Source organism: Bombyx mandarina, chromosome 23 (assembly GCF_030267445.1).
Source record: "Bombyx mandarina strain Sakado chromosome 23, ASM3026744v2".
NCBI lineage: Eukaryota > Metazoa > Arthropoda > Insecta > Lepidoptera > Bombycidae > Bombyx > Bombyx mandarina.
In genome coordinates this window covers 18558454-18570333 of record NC_143229.1, presented here as the reverse complement: position 1 = coordinate 18570333, position 11880 = coordinate 18558454, and the positions used below count along the sequence as shown (strand labels likewise).

Below are 11880 nucleotides of genomic sequence, written 5' to 3'. Positions count from 1 at the left end.
TGCGTTTTAATTATTATTTTTGTATGTTTTAAGCATGATAAAATATGAAATTTTATATAAGCAATCATATTAAATCGATATCAAAGTCAATAAATAATGTACAACCCAAAACAGACGGCCGAACTGACGTGACAATGACATTTGGCGCGCTAATATAGTAGGGACACGACATATTGTTCTATACGTACAATCGCTTATATAAATAGCACCCATTTTGAAGGCACATACATAAACATATATCTATCTCGTTCTTACTCAGCACTTTAACTCGCAGGAAAACAATATAACAGTATTTCAGTGCGTACATAAAATGAAACATGAATATACGTAAATATCTCCGTCTCCGTCTAATGAGGCCGAAAATCCGCCATGTTTAGCGCGCCAAATGTCATTGTCACGTCAGTTCGGCCGTCTGTTTTGGGTTGTACATTATTTATTGACTATGATATCGATTTAATATGATTGATTATATAAAATTTCATAATTTATCATGCTTAAAACATACAAAAATAATAATTAAAACGTATTTTATAGGATCTCAAGAAAGTCGATGTCCTAAAACTATTATCTATATGTATTTAAATTCATTATGGAGCCCTCATCCGAAAAATCCATTTTTCGGTCGGAATCTATTGATCATGACACTAATCATAAATACCACTTTAAAATATGTCATCAAAACATATTTAGACATTCTGTTTAGATATTTCGGGAAAAAGGCTACCGACAAAATCTCTTCGGAACTATTTAAATAAAATAGTTTTATTCCGCAGTGAGTAAAACACTATTGTAAATTTGTTAAATATTTAATAATTAAGTGATTTTAGAGAGGAAGTCACAAGGAATGACGTTTGTAATTAATGAATAAATGTTCTGTAGGTGTTTTTTTTTTTCACGCGGTCCCTTGATAAGTTTAAAATTTGAATCACTCTCAAGCGAAAGTGATTCAAATGGTGCGGCGCACCTTCCTTGGGGTGCGCTGCGGTAGTATGTTACGGACTTTAGAGTCAGCAAAACAATTAAAATAGATTGTAATAGTCTAAGAAAAACACGTACTCAAAATACGATAACATTTAGCATGCTAGAAATGGGCTGATGGCTTTGAACTACGCCATATCTTTATGTTTTGCGACAAACGACAACTTTATAAAATCAGTGTAGCAACTTTTAAAAATCATCATATCGTTTACTTGGCAAATTCGAAGGACGAACTTGTCTTAGATTTCACCCATCTAAATCATATCATATTTGCACATAACAATATACCTACTTACTTCCCATTAAAGTATAAATTCTACAAATAAATAATACTCAACAATATTTAAAATAAAATGAGCCAAGAACGTTTATCGATAAAACCTGATAACATTGAAATCTTTTGTACAGCACTAAAGCCGCCATGTTTTGTGGCCAGATGACGTCACAGCGGCACGAAATTTTGGTTGACGTTTCATTTCCATAGGTTTCCTACTTCATTGGGAGACATCGATTGCATTTTCTTATCAGCTTTAAATAAGTTACTTTTCGTGATTTTGTAGTGTTTACAGTTCTTTCGTCCTTTTTTATTTCTCTGTCTTATTCTTATAAGTTTCAGCGCCTTTTTTAAAATTACCCGGTTGCTACTGTAGCGCCACCCTACTTTAGCAGATTTTAACGGACACTTTTTCACACAGATAGATGGTTCTCCTTACCTCTACCATAAGTAGAATGCAATTTGACAAGCGATCACATCTCATTGGTGTTTTTTTTTTTAAATCGCCTAACCGTTTTTTAACCTTTGAATTACTAATTTTTTTGTCTTTGTCTCAAATTAAAAAAAACGGTGCGCGTGCAACTTGATGCACGTGAATGAAGTGAAACTTCTTTTTCGATGTGTAGTATTGTGGTTTTCTTCATTTTTCATCCTTAAATCAGATTGCTCTTGTAATAGGGAACCCTGTGTATAAGAGATGCGACATCTTCAACATTTACATCATAATAATATATATTTTAAATTATAGGTACAAAAATAAATATATTTTTTTTAAATACTTCATTAAAATATTGGACGCTACTCGTTGCTAACGCTCGCGCTGGCTTGTAACAGGTATACTACGCGCATGCGTGCGAGTGCCACGCATTCACTCTAGCTCTATCTCTTTCTAGCATGGCAGCGTTAAATGTTTAACCCAACCTTGTTGGAAGTCGCATTAGAAGATTCACTTCAATGTAATATCTATGTTTGTCTGAATAGAAACTCTTGTGAATCTTTGTCGATTAATGAAGATGAGGTATGTATAGTTCGCTCGCGTAGTAGAGCAACCGTACATCACGTTTTGAAGACCGGTAAGGTCATCATGATTCAGATAGGACCTTGTATCTCAAAGTGGTTATTAGCACCTTGCGGGCAATTTCGGTAACAACATAACAACAGACGAATCGGTAGAAAAACATCAAATTTAAAAAAAAATACGACCACAGCTCTATTCGCCGTCGATATAAAATCCGCCGACAAAATATTTATTCCAGGTGACAAGAATTAAAAAAAAAAACCAAATTAAAACGACAATTTTATTTATTTACATTCACACAATAAATAAACATTAAACACTACGACATAATACTTTTATTTTTCTTTTGTTAACTTTAACCAATGAAACTAATCGACGTAATATTAATTCGTACAACTTTCATACCCTTTTGAAATTTTAATGACAGATGTCAATTTTGACAGCTGTCATCCACAGACGATAAATATTTTGATCGTTTGCTCAAGCAATTTCTAACAGTTTCGATTTTACAAATTTGATTTATCAAATACGCAACGTTAAATCCGGGTCCTGTCATTAAGCAACTGAAAAAATCTTAAAAATTAAAATTAAAATGAAGGCCGGTTAATTAATCGATATCTGGCTGAGCCCAAGTACACCTCAGCGTCATTTTAATCAAAAAAATGTTGGTTAACTCTTATCAATTCTAATTAACCCACTTACTTCTCATAAATGAAGAAATTAACAATGAGATGAATTTTGTTACTTTTTTTTTAGTACAGTAATCCCCGTTATAACACGGTTCTCTAACGCGATTTCAGTTCCTCGTATAACACGGTTATATCCCCAAATAACGCGAAGATTTCACGCGTTATATTTCTGTACTGTGAAATTTACAATGAGTTGTACAGTTCATAATTAATAATGACGTTTTAATAACAATTTATAATTTAGCTTGTTTGGTGGGTAATTTAAAAAACAGGAACCTCGAAAAACACGCGTATCTGGTTAAATTGTGTAATTAAATTACGCAAAAAATTACTACTACAAATATAATTTAATATAAATAAAGACAGATCTAATTTCTACTTAATGAAGTTTTTTTTTTTAACACGTCACATATTAGCTTTCAAATGTCAAAGTGACATTTGATGGGCACTTCTTCAAAATAAATAAATAAATTACGTAGGTACAGACCTTTTTGAATGTAATTTGATAAGAAAAAAATGAAATAGTTCTCATCGCTAAAAGCAAAACAGAGCTTGGTGATTTCGGTAATACATATTTGAAATGATATCGAGGGGTAAAAGGCTATTTGGTTTAAGCGACATTTTCGCAACTTTACAGGAGAGCCATTTCAAATTTCTTATATAAAATACCATGACAAAAAAACTTCTTCAGTTATTTGAATACTAAATTGTAGTTCAATTAATAACATCGAACTGTTGATGCTGATACCAAATAAAACGGACCTTTAATTACAAAGATAAATGTCGCGTGTTAAGCGAAATGTCGCGTAAACCAAACAGCCTTTCACCTGTCGATAATAAACTATTTCACATTTAGCGTATTTTGTATCATAAAAAAAGTGCAGTCAAATTTTAAAATCTTTAAAAAAAAATACACCGCAAAAAACTTTGAGAGCCACCGGCGTATGGTCCAGTCGATGTTTCTAATGTAACTAATCACCAAGCCTGGCAACAAAGGGTAGTCGATGCTCTTGTGTAACACATAAAAAAAAGTCCCAAGAACCCGTTCGATTAAAATATATAAATAAATACAATTTCCATAATCGCGAATTTGAAAATAATTCGCATCGGCAACATTCTCGAAAATTCTACCTCATTTACGACTTTGACGCTTGAAATTGACTACTGCATAGATTACATAAGTGTAACGTGTCACGTTTTATCTATGGTCTGTTTTTTTTATTTATTGCTTATATGGGTGGAAGAGCTCACAGCCCACCTGATGTTAAGTGGTTACTGGAGCCCATAGACATCTACAACGTAAATGCGCCACCCACCTTGAGACATAAGCTCTGCGGTCTCAAGTATAGTTGCAACGGCTGCCCCGCCTTTCGAACTGAAACGCATTGCTGCTTCACGGCAGAATCAGGCGGAGTGGTGGTACCTACCCGTGCGGACTTCTTGTCCTACCACCAGTAAAACGGCATTTACATATGGCAACACTAGCAGCGTCCGACATTTTGTAAGATGGCGCCCACGACGTCTGTGGAGGTATTCGATCCGCCCAAATCCGGGGTGAGTACGCGGTCCACATTGATCGTCTTGTTTATGGCGCGGCGGAGTAACGACGCGTGGAACTGATGGCCCAAATGCTCCAGCATGTCTATGGAGGCGTTGATCATGGCGATCGGATTGGCAATGTTCTTCCCGGCGATGGCGGTACCTTTAAAACGTTTTTGAAGACAATATTCAGACAATGACACGATTTTGGTAAGCAGCGGCTTGGCTCTGCCCCTGGCATTGCTGAAGTCTATGGGCGACGGTAACCACTCACCATCAGGTGGGCCGTACGCTCGTCTGCCTACAAAGGCAATAAAAAAAAGACCACGCGCTCAACGCGCCCAAAGAAGTTTCACTTCAACAAATACAGTCGAATTGTGGTACCTCCTACCTCTTCGAAGTCGATTAATCAGCGCTCACCCGCAGGCCAAAACCAAAAAGCCAATATCAGTCGTATAATATCTAGATTCAAACCGTACCTGTGTTCCTAGTGCCAGGTTCAAATACAGCGTAGTGGTCGCCGTAGTTCCTACCGGAGAGCAGGCCAGCGCCGCCCAACAGCCCGCAGACCACATTCGAGACGATAGATCCGTACAGATTAGTCATCAGCATAACATCAAATTGGTGTGGTCTGCGAATAAAACAAACGTAACAGTTAAGGCTTTTTTATTACGCTTTTATTAGCTTCAGACGTATGTATGTATATTTGTAACGAAATCTTTGAACATGATTTTGACCCCTTCAAAACGTCGTATTAAGATAATACAATACTTAAAAAAAAAAAAGAAAAAAATGAAAAAAATTTAAATTCAACTAAAAAATTAAAAATAAATAATACATAGTTTAAAAAAACTAACAAAATACGCTTTTATAGAAAATGGGGTGGTTTTCAGGATATTATCAAAATAACCCTTCTGCTCATATCTGTTCATAAAATATTTATAACTACTTATGCCATGCACCCCACGCTTTTATACAATAATATAATATTTTTATACACCATTTTTAATTCAAATTATTTTCTATTTTTTGTAGTTGAATTTTCTATAAAAGCGTATTTTGTAAGTTTTTTTAAACTATTATTTATTTTCATACATGAAGCAAGGAAACTACCACAGAAATCTAATTAAGTGATTCAATTAACAATTTTGGAAACTTTTTACTCTTATACAGCGTCTATAACAAAAGTAAATGTGTTAATATTACTATTGAAACTCGATCAAGCTCCGATGTAAATAACGTTACTGGTATGAAAAGTATCAGTCTCTCAGGCCTCTCGCAGCCACTTGCCACTCGCTCTCTGAAGAACCGCGTAAACGAAAAACATACATAATATAAATAAATTACCGTATTATCGTACTTAGAACTCATATCTCAAGACAGGTGGCGGAATTTACGTTGTAGATGTCTATGGGCTCAGGTGACCACTTAACATCAGGTGGGCCGTGAGCTTGTCCACCCGACTAGGCAATTAAAAAAAATATAGATCTGCGATCAATTGTATGTGCGATGGATTGTAAAATTCACAGAATTATGTCTATGAGCTCTGATAATAGATGGGCCTTGAAATTTGTATGTCAATATGATAGTATTCTTTATTTATTAATTTTAGATGTACTGACTTTGCGACGAGCTGCATGCAACAGTTGTCAATGATCATATCATTGTGTTCTATGTCCGGGTACTCCTTGGCGAGCCGACGTGACGTCTCCAAGAATAAGCCATCGGATAACTTCATGATGTTGGCTTTGTGAACCGTCGTCACCTGGAATGTAAGGTGAGAAATTAAGAAATGAAAACCTCGTTAGCATTGGAATGGTTTGAAATTTGAATTAAAACAAAAAGCCAGAGCACTACCATTGGTACTATCAACACTGGTCATCGTTCTCGTCGAATCCGTCGCAAGCGACGAAGGGCGCAATGTGTGAGCAATGTGTCAGCAATGTGTCTTACTCAACTGCCACCTTCAACTTAACAATCCTTCGGGCTATGTCAGTAATGAACTCACACTAGAGGGACATAAATATGTATCCATAGAATTTAGCTTATGAGAAAATTACATAAAATACTTCAGAAAGTTATTTGTACCACTTTATTAAGTGAAATTGGATGATTATTTCTTCCAAATTTCATTCCACAAACTCAATGACGTTTTATGACATTACCTTTATAAGGACTGCCAAGGGGTACTAGCCCTTAGGCAAAAAGTATTGAAGTGACATCCATTAATACCTTCTTCCTGCCGTTTTTCTTGGCGAATTCGAAGGCGAACCTGGCCACCCTCTCCGAGTTGTCAGCTGTCACCACTTTCATTGACTCGACCACACCATTCACGGATTCGTGTTCCAACATAGCGTATTCACCTTCTGTGTTCTGTCTGAAAATTTATTTTTAATCTATAAAATATAATACAACTACTTACTTTTAGTATATTTTCTGAATCTTGAATGCTCTTATCATTAAGGACTAAACCCAAATCAAACAAACTTCCGGCCCTCAAAAATCTATAAGTTTTTTCTGTGTGAATACAAAAGTAGAAAATTTAAGGGTAGTTAGCACAATATTAAAATATCAACAAATAACATCCCAAGCATCTGCAAACATGAAAACTGTCCAACAATCCTAAAAATGTAGCCTAATGGTCTATTCCAGCTACATGTGGACGGGCATTGTTAATACGCCAGTTTGAATCGTTTTTTTTTTTTTTTATTGCTTTGATGGATGGACGAGCTCACAGCCCACCTGGTGTTAAGTGGTTACTGGAGCCCATAGACATCTACAACGTAAATGCGCCACCCACCTCGAGATATACGTTCTAAGGTCTCAGTATAGTTACAACGGCTACCCCCCACCCTTCGAACCGAAACGCATTACTGCTTCACGGCGGAAATAGGCGGGGTGGTGGTACCTACCCGTGCGGACTCCCAAGAGGTCCTACCACCAGTGATTACGCAAATTATAATTTTTGGTTTGATTTTTATTACACGATGTTATTCCTTCACCGTGGAAGTCAACATTTGAGTCGACTATTATCAAAGCCGGCAATGTGACTTTTGGACAACTATTGGTAAATCAGAAAAACGGATTATTGACTTTGTATTCCTTTGGCAGTCACAAAACTCTTCTGAACGACATCTTAGATAAATAACAGGTTAAGTTAATACTTTATTTAATGCAGGTTTTGAACCGTATTCTTTGAAGGAGACGATTGATATTCAAATCAATCTGTATTGCCATATCAATAACATTTTTTTGTCCAAATGCACAGATTGCCACCTTTGATAATAGACGACTCATTTGTTGAGTACGTATTTCATTAAAAATTGGTACCCGCCTGCGGGATTCGAACATCGGTGCATCGCTACATACGAATGCACCGGACGTCTTATCCTTTAGGCCACGACGACTTCAATTATATCTACAAATCACCAATACCAAAATAAATACTTTAATGTAATGTGGCCAATGTTTTGTTTTTCTATTGCATAGATAGGTGAACGAGCTCACCGACCATCTGATGTTACTGTTCCAATTTTGAAACTGGTGCGAGTAATTGCTTCAACACAGAAATAGGCAAAATAGGGATAACCAGTAAAAATTAAAACCAGTGATAAATTTAGGGATGGCAAACCGCACAATATAAAACTGAAGTGGTAAATGATATTTATTTCCTTAGTTTTTATTTTTCCAACAATACACATTGGTTGTGGGTCTGACATTTTTTCCCGAAAGACGACCGACCATGCATGCACGTGCATTTGTACAATGCGATTATTACACTATCGCTTTCCGATATAGTAATTTGTCCATTTATTTGTGTATTATCAATTTAATTAATTATAATTATTTATATAACCTTATGTAATGCAGGCTCAGACTGCCATTTAATTGATAAAAACTGTAAATGTCTATTACTATTGTGATATTTTCAATAGAGAATTTCTTGATTTTAAACTCCACAATTAATATCTCTAAAATATATAATATGCAAGTAATACTCAGATGAGAGCACCAATTTAAAATTAATAGCGAGTTTCATCATTACCTGATAATAACAACATCGATGTCCTTATGCCTGGTCGCAACACCAGGGTAAGATTTACAGTTCAGAATGTAAGCATACATGTCCAGTTCGTTTCTGAGAGCCACATTGCGTGATGTCACATAGGCTGCCTCACTTTTGGTTTCAATGTTTCCCTGAGAAAAAATTTGGTATTTTTTAAGGTCCCGGAGGTTTACTGACAAAAGATCTTCCAGTTTTTATAGTAGCTTTGATAGTCGAATGCTATTGTACGAAACTTGTAAATTCGCAAGTGTATCATGAAAATGTCATTAGCGAGGTTCCGGTATCTGTCAAATATATTGTGTTCTATGATAGCCTGCTGCAAGATATTATATTTATTGTATTCTTAGTAAATTCTCACCATTTTACTCAGAATTCATTTCATTTCATACAAAACCTACAGTATTTTCTTCATTGAATTTCAAATGAAATAAATTTATGGAATTTAATTCAGAATTGATCGGCAAATTGACGTAGTGGTCAATAACCCTTATTAAAGCCTACATCATCCAATCTTGATTACATTCACACCTGAAGTGTTAATTTTAAATAATATAAAAATAAGCCTAATTTCATGTTGATTCTTCTCCTTCAGCTTGAATGTGATTCTTCTCGTAACTAGGATTCAATGAGAACCATAGACTGTCCCATACTTACATAAACACAACAGTATAGTCTCTGTTGCGACCGCCCTGAGAGAAGCCGAAAACCGAGGGAAATGGAAGCCTATGGTACAAAGAGCCACGAAGGGCTTTCAGGGACACGACCTTCAGCAATGAAGTATGCGACTAAGGAGAAGAAGAATCGAGCAAAGGAACATCGTCACTTCGATGATTGTACAAAATGGTGATCAAACAAATGACCCTTAGCATAGCAGTGAGAGCTGCTGACTGCTGAACTGATAGCTCATCTTTATTAAATATATGTGGCATTAAAATTAGACTCTATTTACTCTTGTTTCCATATACGTAAGAAAACACAAACATAGGAGATAATAAATATAGATTGGAGTCAATTAATGTGGAATGTTTATGAGCTGCTTATTACGTCAATAAATGGATGTTATGCACACATGTATGTGTAAGCTTGAGGGTAGATATTATCTTGTTGAACACCAAGTAAAACGATGTCACTTTTGATTCCTGATTAAATGTAATTCTGTAGCTTGGTAGTGATGTAATACAGATTGCTGCATTATGATCTTGATTTTACTCTACATATGTTTCATGAAATAAAACTATTTACCTTTAGCCCCACACCGTTCCTCTTAATGGTCGTTATAGCATATTGGACATCATCATCATTGTCCATCGTTGGGTCAATGTCCACCACTTCGAAGTCAATAGGAGCACCGATGTATCTGAAACATGTTAGAATTATTTTTCATTTCAGACCCAAATCATTTCCTCTTTTCTGAGGGGTATTAAATTTTTCATTTCACAAAACTAGGCAACCCAAATTATACCATGTAGGTATTACTAACTTTCTTTATGAATTATTCTGAAGTTTGTGTAAATTTATCAAATTAAATTAGTGTTGTTATTAGAGTAGTTATTTTTTTATTCTACTTTCTTAATAAAATCACCGATATTAAAAATATTTTGTATACCACAGTAGAATTTCTATGATTATGCTCGTATAGGTGTTTTGTGACTAAGACTGAATGATATTTACATAAATTTTAGTATAAAAGAGCTACTAATGATGAACAATTAACCCATTATTGTTATAATTCACAAAAATTCACAAATAAAAGTTAAAATTATTTTATTGTAAATTATATTCCTGTTTCTATTGCTTTGTCTGTTCGTAAGCTACATTTTCCTTTATTATAACATAGATTGGTGAACTAGCTCACCACCCGCCGGTGCTAATTGGTTACCGGAGCCAGTAGCCATTACAACATGAGTTTCGCGACCCAACAGAAGTCCCACTCTTGCACACAAAAATAAGACTGGTTTGCGACATTACAAACATAGATGTTATATTATAACATACAATTGAGACTTCAACTTATCTCAATTATATTATAATAATTATTTTCCAGCCAATACTTCAGATCAGATGGGCCGTGAGCTCCTTAACCCATATAGAACAAAAAAGGAGTTCATTTAACATCTACAGATTGAAATCCAAGTGCATTCAGGAGTAAGAGAGCAATCAGCTAGTGTTTTTTGTCTCTACAGCACTGACGGAGAGAACTTCAGAACCTGATACTCTTGAAATTATCACACTTTTGGGTTCTACAACTAAATTGCAGCCTTCAAAAAATATATCCGTTGTTATTCGCTTTGTACTACTAGAAAAGCTGGAGATATTTACGAAACACTGGCCTTGAGGCCCATAATGTATCCTTACTCCGAAGAATTTTATCCTGGAAGTTCACAAAACTTGGCACTGCATCAAAAAGGTCAACTTACTTGAATATGTCGCGAACGTATCCCATGCACTCAGGACCGATACCGCCTCCAGGGAGCATGGTCACCGCGTGACGACCGCCGTATTGCGCCTTAGGAATCAGCTTCTGTTTCCTGATAACGGGAGTCTTGTGCTGGACATCGAAATCCGATAACGTAGCGGGCGCTGCTTTCGAGCTGAGATTCACAGACCCGCGCACATCAGTCAAAACCTTCAATTTAGTTAACAAACGCACAGCCATCCTGAATTTTGAACTAAAAACAGCTGTTTAGGATTGAAAACTGGTTAAATAATCACAGGAAGTGGAAAACTCGTTAATCCGTGTCGCTAATTTTTCGCCATCAGGTGGCGCTGTAACGTTTAACTTCCAGGTCATAAGATCGAATTGAATAGATGTCGCTACTGAGGGAGAACTGAAAAAATTGAGTTGCCATGACAATATCGACATTTTGCAGCTTGTTTTATACTGTTTTTTTTTTTATTATTTATGTGACGTTATTTTTTATGGCCAAGATGAATGGGATGAGCTCACAGCCCACCTAATGGTGGTCACCGGAGCCCATAGACGTTAAACAACGTTAATGTCAACCACCCATCTTGAAACATGAATTCGAAATCTCAGTTTTACAATACAACGACTACCCGACCCTTCAAACCCTGCTTCACGTTAGAAATAGGCAAGTTGAGGTCGGCGCAAGCCCACAAATTACTACTACTACTAACAACTACTACTACTACTACTAATAACACCAGTAATTACGCAAAATATATGATTTGATTTGTGTGGGTTTGATTTATTATTAGACGATGCTATTTTCTTCATCATCGAAATCATTCGTGAACGAGAACATACAACATTACTGGTGGTAGGACGTCTTGTGAGTCAGCACGGGTAAGTACC

At 35.8% G+C, this 11880-nt stretch overlaps 1 protein-coding gene across 1 annotated transcript; it reads right to left on the bottom strand.

Annotated features, from left to right (window-relative positions):
• Window positions 1–2536: 2536 nt before the first annotated feature.
• On the bottom strand, window positions 2537–11331 carry Idh3g (Isocitrate dehydrogenase (NAD(+)) 3 non-catalytic subunit gamma). The gene is made up of 7 exons (XM_028175883.2): window positions 10982–11331; window positions 9807–9921; window positions 8544–8695; window positions 6731–6875; window positions 6121–6263; window positions 4978–5129; window positions 2537–4661 (listed from the first exon to the last, which is right to left on the bottom strand). The coding sequence occupies exons 1-7, from the start codon at window positions 11218–11220 to the stop codon at window positions 4441–4443; spliced, it is 1167 nt and encodes a 388-aa protein (XP_028031684.2). The 5' UTR covers window positions 11221–11331; the 3' UTR covers window positions 2537–4440.
• Window positions 11332–11880: the final 549 nt, after the last annotated feature.